This window comes from Rhinolophus sinicus, linkage group LG11, assembly GCF_036562045.2.
Source record: "Rhinolophus sinicus isolate RSC01 linkage group LG11, ASM3656204v1, whole genome shotgun sequence".
In the NCBI taxonomy this organism is placed as follows: Eukaryota; Metazoa; Chordata; class Mammalia; order Chiroptera; family Rhinolophidae; genus Rhinolophus; species Rhinolophus sinicus.
This window is the reverse complement of record NC_133760.1, coordinates 7,671,060-7,690,233: the sequence shown is the minus strand read 5'-3', so window position 1 is coordinate 7,690,233 and position 19,174 is coordinate 7,671,060. Positions and strand designations below refer to the sequence as shown.

Below are 19,174 nucleotides of genomic sequence, written 5' to 3'. Positions count from 1 at the left end.
GACAGAGACTGAGTCCCATGAAGGGGCCACTAGGGAAGTTGTGGGAGGAGCACAGAAACCCTGATTCATACATAGGGAGGGGCCTTGCAGTGGGGTATGTGGGACAACGCTCAATCCATCTGCAACAATCTTATTTCCAAATCAGGTCCCATTCTGAGGTACTTGGGGATGATGTCAAAATATCTTTTTTTGTGTGTGTAAGAGGCCCAGAAACTATTGGAGTTGCATTTTAGTCTTGGGTAAAGATGAAATTAATGATGGGATAAATGCATTCTGTAGATAAGGTTTTTACCTTCAGGTGCAAGGTCATGTCCTAAACTGTGTGTTGTGACTGATATGGTTGTAATTTGTCCCTACATGCCTTGTGTCCCTATGAGCAAGGGTTTGGGCGTAGATACTAAGTGTCAGTGAGTGAGCTGTTGAACTGAGCAGACAAGACCATTCACATATTGGATTAGAAAGGAATTGCAAGGGAAAACCAAACCCTTCAAATTAGCATTCAGAGTCCGACAAAAGTAATCAGGGGCTTCAATAGAAACTGGAGGCCTAACCGTCTGTGTGTATTGTTGACTTTCCCCAGTGAAAGCAAAAAGGATTGTGAATCAGGATGTAGAGGTATGTGAAAGAATGCAGAAGAGACGTTTATATACTAAATTGGGTGGGGTTGGAAGGTATAGAGGCCAGGATGGTGCTGGATTGTGAACTCATGGGAACCCAGGTTTGACTGTTTTATTTATGGCCTAGTCTTGGACTAGCTATATCCCAATGGTAACGCTGAAGTTCTTGACAGACAAGATGGGAGAACTGCAGGGGCTGGAGGCAGGTATTACAAGGCCCTGAATGATGGATTGGAGGCCCTAGAGAGCCTCTGGTGTCAGAGCATGTTAAGGCAGGGGCATGACAGGATCTATTTTCACTTTAAGAGGCTCAGCTCCCAACATGCACCCTATGTCTGTTGAGTTGGAGGCCCAAAGAAAATCAGGAATGCGGGTCAGCATAGCTGACTTTGTAGGCCTGAGGGAGAGGCTGATGGGTTATTTTGGGAGAGGGGGTTGAGAAAGGTTCGTGGACCAAGATGGATAGGCTCAGTCAGGGATTGTGAGAGTTAGGCTCTCTCGTAAACATGAAATGTTAACATTCCAGATGGAATATCCCCTCTGAAAAGATTTATTGACGTAGTTTGAGTAAGAAATTGTTCTGGGCAGTAAGGTGCCTAACGAGACAGAGAGTGGCTTAGACAAAGGGTAAACGTGTGGCAAATTGTGGCATCTCATCATAACCATTGCTGTGTACCAAGGGAGGGTAAAGAGGGACTGTGAGATACTAATGGGGGTGGGGTGGCCCCTGTATCTACTAAAGCTGCGGTAGCACACCAGGTAATGGAGATGGTCATTTCCCTCTGTGGGTTGAAGGGTATTTATGGACACAGAGGAGAAAATCTGCTGGAAGGGAGTCATTGCGGAGACTGAATCTTAGGCTCAAATTCCTTTTTGTATTTTAATGCTGGACAGTCTCCAGTCCAATGTCCCTTTTCTTTACAGTACCTACAAGTATCCCTATCAAGATTAGGTTTTGTGGTATCCAGTAGCCCCGATAGGATGGCCTTTTTGTTTCTAACTGTTTAAGTTGTAGGACCTTAAGTTGCATTGTGGGAATTTGATTTTATCTGCCCTGATGTTGGGCTATCTCGTGGAATTCTGTATTCAAGGTATTTCACCAGTTAACATGTTTTTTATCATGTCTCTAATTTCTGGCCTCAGGAAGTTAACAATAACTGGTGGCTAAGACAGAAGCAACGTAATTGCCAAGGATCGGGCATTCTGGTTCATTCTGAAGATCCTTATTGACTGAGGCTCGTCTAGCTTTTTCGAATCAAAGAGCTGCAGCTCCGGAACCCACCAGCAGATGGACTAGCTGATACAAAGTGGGGAGACGGAAGAAGCAGCTCCAGGTACTAGCCTAAATTGGCACTGCCGTTTTTACAGGGCTCAGCAAAGTCTTCTACTAAGACATGTAAGTCTGAGTGTGATTAGGTATAAAGGGAACTTGTCCAGGTGCATGCTCCCCCAGCTCGCCCTCAGCTGTGGGGCCAAGAGTCAGGCTGACAGTAAGGAGCTGGGGAACTGGAGGGCAGGGGTCAGGGGTGATGACATGTTCCCTGGGTCTAGAGTCTCAGGGCCTAGATGAAGCTTAAGAAGGCAGCACAGGGGGGAAAAAAAACCAAAGAAGGCAGGGCAGAAGACCCCTCCTCCTGCTACCCAGGCTCGCCCTCCGCTGCCCTATCCTCCTGGGCTCCCCATCCTAGCCCTGCCCACTCTGGGTCATCACTGTCCCCCCACTGGATGGTCAGCCCTCTGAGGGTGGGGTCTGGGCTGTCTCGGTCACCACCATGTTCCCAGCATCACTAGCACAGTGTGACAAATGGAGGAACCAGTGAACGAGCACACTCAGTGTGTAGAGAAGTCCTCACATCAATTTAAAATACTAAGTATAGTGTATCAAGTTCCTCCTATGGACCAGACTTGGGCTAACACATTGTCATTATTAATAGTTGTGGTTCATATTAAAACACCAAGTGAAAAATGCGTCCAACAAGCCATGAATGACTTGCTTTCCTCTAAAGCTTCCTCTCCTCCAGTCATGCCCCCTCCATCTGTCTTCCCTCTCCAGTCATATTCCTTCCGTCTCCTCCACTTCCAACTTTTTGTACCTTACTCTTCGCTCTCCGCCTTATGCCACTGCTATACCTTCCTCCCTTCTAGTCTTGCCTCCTGGCAATCCTCCCTCTCTATTTTCCACCCGTTAGTCCTCCTTCCCCAGGCCCTGCCCCTTCAGTCCCCTCTTCCTCATCTCTCCCACCCACCCCTCCCTCCATTCCGCCTCCTTTTCAGGCAGGCGGTCCGCCTTCCAGGTGAACATCAGACTAACGGTACAAGAATGTGGTGTGGCCAGAGATCTGGCCATGGGGCCAGAGATGAGTCCGTTTTAATTGTTGGGTAATTAACTTTGGAAATAAATGCCCCCCATCTCCACCATGCTCCTCTCCCGGGGTGGGTCCCATCCAGTTTGCGCAGGAAGCCGCTTCCGCTAGAGCAGTCCATCGCTGGGATGATGTGGAGGGCCGCCCCCCGAGGGCGGGGAAAGGGGGGCGGACAGCATCATGGGGCAAATAGAGCGAGGTCTCCGAGCCTCAGAGGACGCTGATGCGCTCGGCTAGCCCTTGCATCTCATGATCCTGCGGTGGGAAGGCCCCACCCAGCTCTCGATCTGCGGGCAGCCCTGGCCCGGGCAGCGGGTGCTCGGCCACGAACTGCTCCCAGCGTGCATCGTCACTCTCGTGCGTGATGTACCGCTCGCCCATCTTCCCCTCCAGCTCTCGGAGGTCCAGCCACGTCTGGTACTCCTGGGACCGGGAGAACACAGGTTAGCCTGACGGGGCAGCGCACGGAGGGCAGCCAATAGCCACCCCACATTATTTGCGCTGCCAGTGAGAGGCCAGGTGCCAAAGAAGGTGAAGCCACACCCTTCCCAACCTGCCCAAGTCGATAGAGATGTAGCTCCACCCGTTCTACAGCCCAGCCAATGGGAGGCTCAGCCACGTTCCACACCCACAGAAAATGAACCTACACCCTTGATTACTTGCGCAGCCAATAAGAGATCTGGTTCCAGCCCCGCCCCCTGCATCACCTGTAACCACGGGTGGCTGAGAGACTTGTCCACGCTGTAGCGCTTGCGCATCTTCACCTGCAGCAGGTTGTTGATGAGGTCGATGGCTGAGCGGGAAGGATAGAGGCAGCTCAAGTCCTGCCGGCCCTCATGCCACAGGCCACCCTAAGCCTACCTGCCTGCCATCCAGGCCTTTCTTCTGCACTGGCCCAGGTGCCTTGGAAGCCTCACCTGCACTGATCACTCATCCACCCATTTCCTCATTAGAGTACATATTTGTCTTGCCCCACACACGTGGCAGCCACACTCACTCCTACATCTCTTCAAGTGTCTACCTCAGTTTCCCCATTCCTACGTCACCTTCATAAGTTTTGTCATACACAGGTACATACAGGTACATCTGTACTATTCTTCACTTAGTATTTTTCTTTCAGCCAACTCATTTGTCCAAGATATAATGTGAAGTGGAAAATGCAAGTTGAAAAACAGCATGTACAGTATGCTGCCATCTGTGTAAAAATGGGATATATGTCCACATATAAATATAAAAGAGACTCGCAATAGCCATTGCTTTTGGGAAGAATGGCAGACAAAGGAGTGAGAATTTTCACTATAGGCCCTTTTGTATTACATTTAAAAATTTGAACCATGTGAGTATTTAACTTAAGTAAAAATCAATGCAATTTTGTTTTACATTAATTCACTTTTTTTTATTTCACTTTCTGAGGTGAAAATGAATTTATATAAAATGGAAACTTTGCATTGCCCTGGTCCATGGAAATCCAAAGATCATTTGCCATGTCCACAATAAAAAAAAATAAAAATAAACAATGTGAGTAGATGGTAGTTAGTCACTGGTTTCCTGCAGAAGGCCCAGAGACTGAGGCCTGATCGTGAAAAGGAGGACGAGCGAGTGTCAGGCATTCAGGACAAACCAGCACTTGTCTGAGGCTCTCTCCTGGATCAGAAGCCTTGAAGGACAAGGGCCTCACTGTGTGCAGCCCTCTGAGTATAGGCCTTGTCTACACAGGCCCTCTGCTCACACCCACAGGCTCCCTCACGCACATCCACCCACTCAAATTCACTCATGCACATTTGATGAGCTTTTACTGAGAGACTTCTGAGGACCCCCAGTATTACTCCAGAACTCAAGTCAATCCACCTTCTCATTGCTAGTGCTTTACCTCTCTTAGGCCCACCACCAACACTTTTCCTGAATTGAGTAACCCTCATGTCATCCCTCTCTCTGCCTGCTCCATGAGGTCACACCCTTCTAGGGCCCTTCCCCTTCTCACCGTTCACAGACCACTCAGCAACCGTCTCCCCTCATGATCTCTTTTCTCCAACACAACCTCAGTATTCCCAGAACCTACAACAATCTGAATCAGGCATATAGTAGGCACTCAACATATCCTTGTTGAATGAACCCTTATGAATAAATGATGGTCTTCTTAACCTTCCTTCCATACTCCCTCTGTCCTCCTGAGCTACTGGCTCCAGGACCTGGCCCTTGTTCTAACTTATTTAGGGCTTCTTATCTTAGCCCCGCCCTTGGCCCACCCCCACACCTGGCTCCGCCCCAGAGTTGCAGGGCTCCAGGACTTAACTTTCCCAGACCAGTCCCCAAGGAGACAGGTCCAAGTCACAAGGCTCAGTGCCACTACCTGGCCATGACACCAAAGCCTCTACATGTAGATATCCCAAAGTCCACCTTGGTCCCAGCCCTCCTTTCCTTTGCAGCCTCATGATTCTCCCCACCCCAACGAGCTCCCAAGGTTCCGAGTGTGATTTTGGTCTCATGGCTCGTTCTTTACCTGGACAGCTTCAGAAACCCTCCATGGCCCTGTCCCTCCTCTAGCCATGCCCTTAAACCAGTCCCTTCCATCACTGGACTTGCCCGCAAGGCCCAATCCCTCGTCTACCCCAGCACCCAGCAAATTAGCCAAGCCTGGTCCCCTGCTTTTTTGCAGGGCTAACCCTCTCGGGCCATAACCTCAAAGACTCCAGGCCCCAGCCAACACCCTGGGACGATCTGCCTCTTCTCCTGGCCACCCAGGCCCTTTGGCCTCCTCAGGTCCAGTCCCCCTTCTGGTCCAGCCCTAGACAGGCCAAGCCTCGCTTAGCACCCAAGGCGCCAACCAAGTGTCTGTCTGCCTTAGTTTCCAACCAACAGAACCTAGTCTAGGCCTGAGTCTGGGGGCCTGGCTCCATACACTCCCGGGTCCCTGACCCAAAGTACCAGGTCTAGGGTGCTTCACTGTTTAAAGGACCGTCCTCCCCGGGGCCCCGCCCCATTGCTGGGCTCAAACCCCATCATACCAGGCTGTTTCAAGGCCCACCCATCTTGTGGCCCCGCCCACTTTCCACTCCGCCCCGCCACGGGCCCTTCCCCCTGCCTCTGCGTACCTCCTGCGGAGATGTGGCTCCAGGGACAGGCTGGGTACATGAAGGCTGCGTTCTGGATCTGGTCGTTGATGTCCTCATCCTCATTGAAAGGGAACGTGCCACTGAGGCTGACATACATGATCACGCCCACCGACCACATGTCCAGAGAGCGGTTGTAGCCCTGGTTGAGCAGCACCTCGGGCGCCAGGTAGGCCGGCGTGCCAACCACCGAGCGCCGGAATGACTTCTCACCGATGATGCGTGCAAAGCCGAAGTCACATAGCTTCACCTGTGGGGGGCGAGGGGTAGAGCGTCTGAAAGAGGTTGAGGCCGCACCCTCTGGTTGTGTCCCCCCATCACAGTATTCCAGAGAAAATAGAATATTGTTTCTAATCCAGGCTCTTCCACTCACTAGTCGAGTGAACCTGGGCAAGTGACTTCTACTCTCTGTGCCTCAGTTTCCTCATCTGCATGAGAAGGAGGATCAGACCTCAAGGGTAGTCATAAGGATTACATGAGTTAATCCATCCAAAGCTCACAGGTCAAATGCCTGGCCTGCAATGAGTGCTCAGTAAATGCTACCTGCCACTCTACCTCTGCTGCGTGGTACAGTCTTAACCCCCAAGTGCCTGTTTCCTCCTTGGCACAGGGAGATGCTAACAGTCCCTACCGTGAAGGGTAGCTGTATGGCTTAAAGGAGTGAACATGTAAAGCGTTAGGAGCAGCGTCTGGCAGAGTGAGCTTCGGTGATCTCAGGAGAGGGACCTAACTTCTCCCAGCCCCAGTTTTGTCATCTACTGGGCATGTTAACAGCAGCTTGCTCTCAGGCTTCCCTGGGGATTAAATGGGACTGGGCAGGTAAACTGCCCACCTCCAGACAGATGTGTGCCTACCTTTCCCTTGCCGGTGGGGGCAGTCTAGGGTTAAGCACAGGCTTTAGAGCCAGCAAACCTGGGCTCAAAGTCCTGCCCTGCTGCCTACCGCCTCTGTGCTGCTACCTCTGCTCATGTATTGTCCCCTTCCCTGCTCAAAATCCCTTCCTGGCTCACTAATGCTCTCCAGACAAAGTACAAAATCCTTGAAGCCCCAAGCCTCTGTTGCTTTCAAAAGCAGCCACACCCAATCCCTGACCTGAATCTCAACTTGACAGCAATACCACTCTTTCTTAAGATACTTTTCTTTTTTGACAGATCTTACCTGTCTTTTCCTTTTCTAAGATCCACCCCTTTCTTACAATGGGATATTATTTGGCCATAAAAAGAAATGAAGTACTGACACATGCTACAACATAAACTTGAAACATTAACTAAGTGAAATAAGACAGCTACAAAGGACCACATATTATATATTATATTATTATATATTCCACTTACATGAAATGTACAAAATAGGCAAATCCACAGAAAGTAGATTAGTGGTTGGGGGTGGGGGATGGTGGGATTGGAAGATGATGGCTAAGGGGTATGGAGTCTTTCTGGGGTAACGAAAATGTTCTAAAATTCATGGTGGTAATAATTGTACAACTCTGTGAAGATACTAAAAGCCCCTAAATTGTACACTTTGAATGGGTGAATTGTATAGTATGTGAATTATATCTTAATAAAGTTCTGTTAAAAAGACAAAAGTACAGATCTTCCCACCACAGGGCCTTTGCACAGGCCATTCCCTCTGCCTGGAACACTTGTCCCCCAAAAAACTAACTTCTATTCTTTCTTCAGAGAGGGTTTTCGCAGACCCTCCGATGGGGCTATACATCTTACGGTTATCTGAGATCATAGAAACATATTACAGAACTCATCACAGATATATTTTTGTGACAATTTGACCAACATTTACTCTTCCCTCTATGATCTGTACTGTCCAGTATGGTGACCACAGGCCACATGTGGCTTCTGAGCACTTGAAATGTGGCGAGTGCAACTGAAGAACTGATTTTTAAATTTTATTTAATTTTAATTAATTTACATTTAAAAACTGATCTTAGATTTAGTTATTGGAAAACTTTTAAATATGTTTGTAACAACTTGGGCATGCCAATCTACTTTGCCAACTGTTGACTTTATGAAATCTAAATACAAATCAAATATTGCTTTTTCTTTTTAATTAAAATTTATTTGGGTGACAATGGTTAGTAAACTACACAGGTTTTGGTTTCAAGTGTAACAAATCAAATATTTCTGATGACAGTTTAACATCTAATTTGAGATGTTCTCTAAGTATAAAATACACACCAGATTTTGAAGATTTAGTATGAAAAGAAAGAATATTTCATTAATAATTTTTAAATTGGGCCGGCCCGGTGGCTCAGGTGGTTGGAGCGCAGTGCTCCTAACTGTGGACATTTCGATTCCCACATGGGCCAGTGAGCTGCGCCCTCTACAGCTAAGATTGTGAACAACTCTCCCTGGAGCTGGGCTGCTGTGAGCTTCTGTGGGCTACGGAATGCTGCCATAAGCGGCTGGCAACCAGCAAGAGCTGCTGTGAGCCGCTGTGAACAGCCGATCCACGACTGGCAACCGACTGCATCACGGAGGGGCGGGGGGGAATGGGAGGGCGGGGGGGGGGGGAGCGCAAGGCTCATAACACCAGCATTGGGCCAGGGAGCTGGGTCCTACACAACTCGACTGAGAAACAACGGCTTGAACCAGAGTGGGGGGGGAGGTGGAAAAAAGGGGGAAATAATTTTTATGTCGATTACATGTTGAAATGATAATATGTGGGCATACTAGGATAAAGTATATGATTAAAATTTGTTTCACCGCTTCTCTTTAGTTTTTTCAGTGTGGCTACTAGAAAATAGAAAGTTATAGAAACGGTTCATATTATATTTCTAGTAGATACTATTGCTCAAAATCAAGGTTTTTCATGCTCGGCACTATTGACATTTAGGACAAGATAATCCTTTGTTATGGGGCTGTCCTGTGCGCTGTAGCATGCTTAGCATCCTCCTTAGGTGCCTCTCTCGCAACAGCTGTGCAACCAAAAATGTCTCCAACATTGTCAAATGTCCCAAAACTGCCCCCAGATGAAAATCACTGCTATCGGTGGACATTCCTCGGTCATATAAATGGGGATGTCTTGGGGTGGCCGGATGGCTTAGTTGGTTAGAGCGAGAGCTCTGAACAACAGGGTTGTAGGTTTGATTCCCACATGGGCCAGTGAGCTGCGCCCTCCACAACTAGATTGAAGACAACGAGCTGCTGCTAAGCTGCGGGAGGGGCGGCCGGATGGTTCAGTTGGTTAGAGCATGAACTTTCAACAACAAGGTTGCCAGTTCAATTCCCACATGGGATGGTGGGCTGTGTCCCCTAAAGATTGAAAACAGCGACTGGACTTGGAGCTGAGCTGCACCCTCCACAACTATATTGAAGGACAATGACTTGGAGCTGATGGGCCCTGGAGAAACATACTGTCCCTCAATATGCCCCAATAAAAAAAAAATAAAGAAATGGGGATGTCTTTGCTAATCACAGATCCTAACACCCCACCCTGAAGCATGGCACATTGTAGGCACACAATAATTTTTAGTTGACTAAAATGAGCCTCTGGCTTTTAAAGTGAAATTAACTAAATGATTGCAAAACATAGATAATAAAGCAAAAACTTCACAGGGATATGGAAGGGCTAAATGAGAAAATGTCACTAAAGGCCCTTAAACATAGTAGCACTCAAGGGGGCGGCTTGTTGGCTTAGTTGGTTAGAGCGCTGTGCTCTTAACAAGGTTGTTGGTTCGATCCCCACATGGGCCACTGTGAGCTGCGCCCTCCACAACTAGATTGAAACAACTACTTGACCTGGAGCTGATGGGTCCTGGAAGAACACACTTAAATAAATAAAAGTTTTTAAAAAAACACCAAAAACATAGTAGGCACTCAATAGCTTGTAGCTGTTATAATTATCACCCTTATCCAGTCTGGCCCTGACCTTAATGGGGTTCTCATCACCTAGTCAGAGGCTCGTCAAAACTGTTTCCTAACACACCCACAGAAGAAATTACTAGTTGTCCCCTAATCTTTGTTCTCTGCTTCTCCCCTTAATAATAACAATCCTGGGTGAAGGGAGTGAAAAGGCACAAAATTCTAATTATAAAATAAATGTCACGGGGATGTAATGTACAACATGCCAACTATAGTTAATAACACTGTATAGCATATTTGATAGTGGCTAAGAGAGTAGGTCTTTTTTTAAAAAATAAATTTTATTGAGGAATATTGGGGAACAGTGTGTTTTTCCAGGGCCCATCAGGTCCAAGTTGTTGTCCTTCAATCTAGTTGTGGAGGGCGCAGCTCAGCTCCAACTCCAGTCGCCATTTTCAATCTTTAGTTGCAGGGGGCGCAGCCCACCATCCCATGTGGGAATTGAACGGGCAACCTTGTTGTTCAGAGCTCGCTCTCTAACCAACTGAGCCATCTGGCCGCCCCTCTGGCAGCTCAGCGGCAGCTCGTTGTCTTCAGTCTAGATGTGGAGGGCGCAGCTCACTGGCCCACGTGGGACTTGAACCTGCAACCCTGTTGTTCAGAGCTCCCGCTCTAACCAACTGAGCCATCTGGCCGCCCGATAGTAGGTCTTGAAAGTTCTTACCACAACAAAGAAAATTATTTAACTATGTATGGTAACCGATGTTAACTAGACTTGTTGTGGTGAACATTTCACAATATATACAACATTGCATTATTATATTATACACCTGAAACTAATATAATGTATACGCCAATTTTAGAAATTTTAACTAGAGAAAACAACAAAAACAAAGAACTTGGAAACCAATTTTTAAAATAATAGTACTAAAAATCATAAATTGAATGGGCCACATGGTCACCCAGAATAGACCACATTTCACAGGCTCCTGTGCATCCAGCCATGATCATGTGATCAAGTTCTGGCCAATGGGATGTGAGAAGTGACAAGAGCAACTTCCAAGTATTGCCTTAGGGGTATGTCCATTTCCTCTACCCTGCTTCTTTCCTCCTTCCTCTCCTACTATCTTTTCACATGGTAGGCAGCCATCGTGGACCATGAAGACCAGGTGACACCACAGAAAGGTCAGAACAACAAGACAGCAGGAGCCGTGGTCCCCAAAACCACGGAACTTACTTTTTTAGCAGCAGTATGCTTAAACTGGATCCTATATGAGTGAGAAACATGCTTCTATCTCATTGAAGCTATCGTTATCTTGGGTCTCTGTGTCCGATCAATTATCTTGATTAATGTAAGACGTCCCGACCTGCCACCAATGTTGCCTGGACTCCCTAAAATCAGGAGGGAACATAACTAACCTGAGGAAATGGGTCAGCCGATGCCAGCAACACATTTTCCGGTTTCAAGTCGCAGTGGACGATGTTCTTGAAGTGAAGGTGTCTCAAAGCCACAAGGATCTGAGGGAAGGAGGTGGCATCAGTCAGAAAGGTAGAAAGGTATCCACCCCAGATTCTGCCTGTAGCAGCCAGCCCTCCAAACCCCATCCATGCCTCCCTCTGCATTCCCAAAGATGTTCCTTGGGGCCAAGGGAGGCATTGGAGCACCAAAGAAGAATCCCAGAATGCCAGAACCATTTGTGCCTGAGATAGGAGTCGGACACATAATTCTAGAAAGGCTGAACTAGAGCGGTGGGTTTGGGAAGATCCTGAGACCCTCTGGCATGTGGTAATCTCCTGATAAAATAAGAGCTATTAATAAAGCAGTGGCTTTCAAGGATGCACTATTGTGTTTAAAAAATATATTTTTCATCCATTAAAAACTATAATATAAAACAATACAAACAATACCAATATGACATGCGCTAAGAGGTGGGGGGATTCTAGAGCCAGTATACCCTGGTGGAAAACCTGTCTCTATACTTATTAGCTTGTGGCCTTGGGCAAGACACTTTACCTCTCTAGGCCTCAGTTTTCCCATCTGTAAAAGGGGGGGTGTTGACAGTACCCAACCTCACGGGTTGCTGTGAGGTTTAAAATAGTTGATGCATTTAAAGGACTGAGGGCAGTGTCTGGCACAGAGCAAGCACTATATGTTAGCCATTATTATTATTATTATTGGTTATTATTTTTGTGATGGTGTGTTGGTGAACATATTTCGCTGTGTGTTTCAAATAAAGTCTCTCTTGTTATCTGTTAATTCAAGAATATTCTATGATGGCAAAGTAAGCTGATTTTAAAATAAAACAAAAATCAAAACTGATACCATTCGTATGCACTTATCTGTGGGAATCATGATTTTCCTTGATTCTGTATAACCCAAACAAAATACCAAACACACTGGAAGAAGAGTGATGTAAGCACGATGTTGTAATCTCTACCTTAGAACTTAAATATATGTCCTCCTCATTGTTTTTGCTGGATGATTTTCGAGGACAGAAATGCTCCTTGAAAGCCACTGCTGAGGTCCAACTTCCTTATTTTTCTACAGACAGGGAGGCTGAGCTCCCAAGATGTATTTGTACATCTTCCTCTCCCGATTCCCTGTGGGTTGATTTCTACCCTCCTAGTAAATGTGGTGAGTAAAGAGGGCAGGTTGGATGCTACACAGATCTAGGTTCAACTCTCAGCCAGACCATTTCCTAGTTGTGTGACCTTGGGTGAGACCTGGGAACCTCCCTCCACCTCAGTTTGCTCATCTGTAAGATGGGGGTTATAGCAATACCTACCTGAAAGGGTAGTTGAGGAACTAACAAGTGAAGAGCTTAGCCTAGGACTTGGAATGAGGCAGGCAAGAGGCAGAAAGCAGAAATCTGGAGGGAGGGAGGGAGAGAGAGAGAGAGAGAGAAAAGAGAAAGAGATGGATGACCAGAAAGAGAAACCGCCTTGGTTGCCACAGCAGGCAATTCCCACTCCCTGCCTGAAGTCTGGATGAGCCTGCCTCAGTGGGTTTCTGTCCCCACCCAGCAAGCCAGCCTGACAAAGGCACACAGCTTGGGAGAGCATGGGTGCTGGGCCTGAATAAAGGAAACAAAGCACAGGGGATTTTGCAACCAATAGAAAACATGTCCCAGAACCAGCCAGATGGGAAGGCCTTTCTAGGAAGACCATGAAATGCAGAAGCCATGCAGAAGCAACATTTAACTTTGTAAAGGTTAATCAGTAAAACCAGGGAGAAAAAAAACATTCTAAAGGTTAAACCCTCTATGGCAAATAAAAGCTATGAATGAAATGAAAAGGAAAGCAAATATTGGGATAAAAGAACTGAACAACACAATGACAAGGATCCAAAGTCTCTCATATACAAAGAGCTCTTACAATTCAATAAGAATAATGCAATTGAAAAAAGGGTACATAAAGCACAGGCCTATAAACATATTAAAATATGCTCAAGCTCACCCATAATTTTTAAACTGCCAAATGAAGCCACATGAAGTATTATTTCTCCACCTAAAAGACTGGTGATTGCTTTATGCAGAATTAGTAAGGAGTGAGAAAATAGACACCCTCAAACTCTGTTGGTGAAGACAAAGAGTGAAACAGATTTTAGAAAATAACAGGACGACATCTTTAAAAAAATTTAAAGCAGACCCCTGGACTCAGGAGTCTATATCTGAATGTGTTCTATTGAAATTCTCCCATCAGAGCCCAGTGATATTTGTAGATGGATGTTCACAGGATGTTGTTTGTAATAGTGGACAAGCAAAAACAACCCACGTGCTCAGCAGTTGAGGCATTTGGTGATATCTATCATGGGATACAATACAAAAAGGGGCAGTTCTGCTAACTATGGACTGAAATAGAGTACAATCACGCGCCACTTAAAGATAGGGATACGTTGTGAGAGATGCAACGTTAAATGATTTCATCGTTGTACGACAACATAGAGTGCATTTCCACAAATCTAGGTGGTCTAGCCTATTGCTTCTAGGCTACAAGCCTGTACAGCATATTACTATACAAAAACAATGCAAGATTAAATCAAGCGCAAGAGAAAATAACGCAATCCAGAGATGCAATCACGAGATGCATGAGGCTGCTGCTGGCTTAACACAGCATACTGTTTTAGGCCCACTTGTTTTTGATATAAGTAGAAAGAGCACACTTTTAAATAACAATAAAAAGTATAGTATAGTAAATACATAAACCACAGTGACATAGTCATTTATCAGGATCACGTATTATGTACTGTACGTAATTGTATGTGCTATACTTTTACATAACGGGTGGTGCAGTGGGTGTGTTTACACCAGCGTCACCACAAACACATTGTGCTATGACATTACGATGTCTATGTCACTAGGCAATAGGAATTTTTAGCTCCGTTATAATCTATGGGACCCCCATCATATATGTGGTCCGTAGTTGATTGAAGTGTCATAATAACTGTAATAATAGCTATTATTACTATTACCAACCTATTATTTTTTTTACTTATTATCCTATCATTTTTCTATTGTTATTGCTCTATTATGTCCTATTATTATTCTACTATTATTTTAAAGTTATTGTGCCTATTATTTCTTCTATTGTTATTATTACTCTACTACTGTTTTCTATTGTCCACTATTGTGATTCCTGACCTCTGGGCACCTGGGGACTCTCCAAGGGGACGTCTGCTATAGGGCAGGGAGGAGCCGGGTGGGGAGGGTGGCAGCGGGCGGGCAGCTGGGCGGACGCACCTGGGTGATGAGGAATTTGGTGAGACGCTCGGGCAGCCGGCCCTTCTCACTGGACAGGATCATCTCCAGCATGTCCCCGTGTAGCTTCTCCATCACCACAAACACTTTCTCAGGTGTCTCGAACATGCACTCCAGGTTCACAATCCCTGGATGCCGGAGACTCTGGAGTGGGGTGAGGGGTGGTGTGGTGGTCAGGGCCCAGGTCACCCACAAACTTAGGATGCCAGAAGGTAAGCCACGGGAGCAGGTGTATGACAAACAAGGAGAAGGAAGTTCCCTAACTGAGCAGCTTGTTCCCTGGGGGTGGCACAGGCCCAGACAGAGCCACCCCCTGCACCCCCAGGTGTCCAGAAGGACCTTGACATCATGAAATTCTAGTGAAGGCCCAGGGTTGCGAGAGAGAATGTAGAGAAATGGGAAGAATCTCTGTACATCTGTCTTTCAAATCCGTGCCTCTTTCCTTTTCCCCCAGCCCTGGCCTGGCCCGGCCTGACCCCATCTCTCCCACCCAGGTCTCCACCAGCCTCCTCCTTGGGCGCGGGGCTCCAGTCCCACCCCTTTCCACCTACCCTCCGATGGCAGCCTGAGAGATCGTTCTAAAGTACATAGCTGACTCTGTCCCTTCCTTGCTCAAAATCCTTCCATGGCTCCCCAGCACCCTCAGGAGAAAGTCCACAGGGTAGAATCCCACCATCCTCCCTGGCCTCGCCTCCCACCACATAAACTATCTAGTAACCTTGAACTTCTTCGTTTCTAGAAGACATCATGTTCCCTCTCATCTCCAGACCTTTGCACAGGCTGGTCACTCTGCTCAGAACACCTTCTCCACCCCTTCAATCTCAACATGCATAGTCCCTTCTCCAGGAAGCCTTCCCTGACTACCCTCACCCTGAGTCAGTTGGCCTCTGAAGGAGGCAGTGAGAAGGAAAGGCCCTTCCTGGGTGGAGGCCGAGCTGAACCACAGACCCCACTGGTCACCTGCAGAATGGCCACTTCGTTCCTGAGCTGGCTTTCCTGCTTGGTGGGGAAGCGCAGTTTGTCGATGACTTTTACGGCCACATCCCGTCCCGTCTTCCGGTGCTTTCCTGGGCAGGGGGTAGGGAAGTTAGGGGGTGAGCATTTCCTTCCAGTCCTAGCAAAAGAAACTCACCCCCATCCCCACCCCAACTCAGAGACACACCCAGCATTGGACAAAAGTGGATAGAAGGCTTCCAAGATGGCTCTGAGGCCCCAGGAAAGATGGGAGCAGCAGGGGGCCCTGGGAATAAAGGTGGAATGAAGGAAGGTAAAGACAGAGCTCCAAGGAAGGGACTCTACTACCTGGAAAACTAGATTTGTAACCAATCAGAATCTGGGCTCTACTCTGTGGCCAGTCAGAGTGGAAACTCTCCCTCCCTGTTCATACGCGGAGAAAGTCCATTGGCTTTTCTCAAGGAGAAAAGGACAACCTGCAACCATCTGCCCCAGAATCTAGCTTTCTAATCAACCAAAATAAGAGGTGACATGTGACCAATCAGAAGGGAAAGTCTGGAGCCCAGAAATCCCCAGGACCGCCTCTGGGTTAACTTTGAAGGGTCCTTACCGCCATAGACCACTCCAAATTGCCCTGAGCCCAGCACCTCGTCCGGGAAGATCTGGTAGACAGTGGCGATGTCCTGCAAGGTGGGACAGGGAGGGTCAGGGGTGCTCATGGAGATGGGGGTTCAAGGAGACTGGGAAAGGTGGGAGAGCTAGGAGGCTGTGTGGGAGGCGGAGGACATCCTTGGTGCCATGGGGTGTGGGCAGGGGGGTCTTACCACATTCTCTTGGATCTGACTGTTAGACACTGAGATGCTCAGAGAAGCTTGTCCTGGGGAGAAGGGAGAGATGGAGGTGAGGGGACCCCAGTCTCAGGATTATGTTCATCCATAACTCCAGAGGCAGACTCTGGAGCCAGACCACCTGGGTTTGAATCTGGGTGATCCAAGACTCATCTTCAGGCTACTGACCTGTCCACTGTGAACCTCGGTTTCCTCATCTGGAGAATGGGAATAATACAAGGACCTCCCTCACAGCGCCAGAGAAAGAAGCAAACGAGATGTACTGAGGGGGCTCGAGAACTGACATCACAAATGATTTCACTGAGCATTTCATCCCGTGATCTCAGTATCAAGGAAGGCATGCTCTTCCCATTTTATAGAGGAGGAAACTGAGGCTCAAGGGGAAAGTCCAAACTGACTCCAGCATCTTCCCTTGAACTTGCTCCACTACCAATACAGTCAGAAACAGACATTTCCAAAGCTATGATCCTTCTGCCATTTGAGCATCTCTCTCCTCCACACTCCAGACTTTGCCCCTTAGCCTCCTCCCTCATCTCCCTGCCCCCATCCTGCTTTTTCCTATTCACCGTCTCCTCCATAGGGAAGCCAGAGAGATCTCACTGAAGCATAAACCTGACCCTGCCCATCTCCTGCTCAGAACCAGCCATGGCTCCCCAGTGCCCTCAGGAAAAAGCCCAAGCCCCTTCCACGTCCTATCAGCAGGGTCTGGTCCCTCATCCACCTCTTTGACTTCAAGCCCTACAGTGCTGCTGTGTGTCCCTGCCACACTGGTCTTGCTGGGCCTCAGATAGAGCAAGTTCTTTCCTGCCTCTGGACCTTTGCATTTGCTATTCCCTCTGCCAGGAACACCCTCTTTCCCTCATTCTGGACTTTGTTAAATCCTCCACATCCTTTAGTCTAAGCGTGAATGTCACTCCTGGGGCCATGTCAGATTACTTTAGCACATGTTCTACGAAACAGTTGTCATTGTACCAAATGAGCTGATTAATATCGGTCACCCACACTGGATTATGAGCTCCAGAAGGCCAGGAACCTGGTAGGCTCTGATTGTCCTTTGCCTCTGCCTGACATCATTTCCCATTTGCTTTCCTCTGTCTCACCCCTCCTCAGCTTCCAGGTCTTAGCCTAGATGTTATCTCCTCCAGGAAGCCCTCCTGGATATCCAGTCTGAGCCAAGCACCAGCTCTGGGCTTCTCCAGCCCTCGGGTTCCCATGTACCAGTCCTGGTCACTTTGGGGCATCACTGTCTAAAGACCGCTCCATCTACCCCACCGGACTGTGAGCCCTGAAAGGGCAGGTCCTGGGGTGTCTTGATCACAGCTGTGTTCCCAGCACTGTCCAGCAGAGGCCAGGCACAGAGGAGGTACTCAGTAAATGCATGAATTAAAAAGTCTGAACTCACAATTTGGAGGCGTCGTCACCATCTGGACAAAACTCAGAAAGGGGAAGTGACATGCCCAAGGCCACACATCAGGTCCAGGGCCTGCTGAGTCCAGAAGCCACATTTGCCACTGTGCTATTCCTTCCTTGCCTTCCCCTGGCTTTCCCTGCCCAAGCCTTCCAAGACCCATCCTCTCAGGGACCCATGACGGGGGACTTACTGTGGGGAGCGTGGCCCGGGGCGCTGGGTGCATCCTGGAGGATGACGGGCATCAGGGCCTGGCGGATGGCCGTTTCCCAGCCCCGGGCAGCCTCCGTGCCCTGCCCACTGGGCCCCCCTGGGGCTCCGCCAGGTGTCTCTCCCACGAAGTAGGTGGCATTGGCAGTGACGATCTCAAAGCAGTGTGGGTTGGTGCCTGGTGGCACAAGGCTGAAGTTCTGGGCAGGCTCCACAGTAAGGATTTCCGACAGTGGAATTTCCTGGCAGGACACAGAGCCAACGCAGGTGAGGATACCAGGCAGACCCTGGGGCTCCGCCCTTACTCAGATAAGTACACAGAATCCAGTGTCAGTGGGGAAGGGCCTTGTTTGCATGAGTGGTCAGGAAAGGCCTCCTGGAGGAAGTTACATTGAAGCAGAGACCAGACCGGTAAAAAGAGGCCAGCTGGTGGACGAATGGTGGAAACAGCATGTGCAAAGGCCCTAAGGTGGGAAAGGCTTGTGTTGAAGGGATATGCTATATCCCCATCACATGGATGGTGCCTGGCACACAGCAGGCTCACCATCTTTGAGGAATAAATGAAGGAAATGAGGCTAGGGCCAGGCCACACAGGGTGTCATGGGCCACAGGGCTCTATCTCCTAGGCTGTCTCCAGGGCCCTGGGGAGCTATGGAAGGGTTTAGAGCAAGGGAAGGGCAGGTCTCTCAGGCTGTGTGTTGAGATTGGATGGGAGAGAATGGGACTGAGACAGGTGACCATGAAGGAGGTTGAGGGGGCCCAGGTGGAAGAGAAGGTGCAGGGTCAATGGAGAGGGAAAAGGGGCTACTTTGAAAAGTGCTGAAAGAGAAAGGAAGGAAAGAGTGACAAGAAAGACAGACTTATGCAGCCAATAAAACCGGAAGACAGAGATGTAACAGTGGGGATGGCATTTGAGATGGCAGGGATGGCATTTTGAGATAGCAGTATTTGAGGAAGATGGGAAAAGTGGGAAGGGACAAGCCATGGGAAGTGGATGGAGGATGCCAGAGCAGGTAACAGCGAGGTGTCTGGGTTTTGTTCTAAGGGCAGTGGGAGTAACTGGAGGGTCCTGCCATTTTTAATCGACTC

General features: G+C 48.1%; 1 protein-coding gene across 1 annotated transcript in view; it reads right to left on the bottom strand.

The window, feature by feature from the left end:
* Positions 1 to 2,940: 2,940 nt before the first annotated feature.
* The window catches only part of PRKD2 (protein kinase D2), a 31,473-nt gene continuing 15,239 nt past the window's right edge, over positions 2,941 to 19,174 (bottom strand). Inside the window, exons 11-19 of the mRNA XM_019752637.2 lie at positions 18,069 to 18,327; positions 16,444 to 16,496; positions 16,230 to 16,302; positions 15,626 to 15,732; positions 14,648 to 14,809; positions 11,328 to 11,426; positions 6,073 to 6,340; positions 3,688 to 3,773; positions 2,941 to 3,403 (exon numbers count right to left, since the gene is read on the bottom strand). Of these exons, the coding sequence (XP_019608196.1) occupies positions 3,191 to 3,403; positions 3,688 to 3,773; positions 6,073 to 6,340; positions 11,328 to 11,426; positions 14,648 to 14,809; positions 15,626 to 15,732; positions 16,230 to 16,302; positions 16,444 to 16,496; positions 18,069 to 18,327 (1,320 nt within the window). The 3' untranslated portion in view covers positions 2,941 to 3,190. The remainder of the gene's footprint in view (positions 3,404 to 3,687; positions 3,774 to 6,072; positions 6,341 to 11,327; positions 11,427 to 14,647; positions 14,810 to 15,625; positions 15,733 to 16,229; positions 16,303 to 16,443; positions 16,497 to 18,068; positions 18,328 to 19,174) is intronic.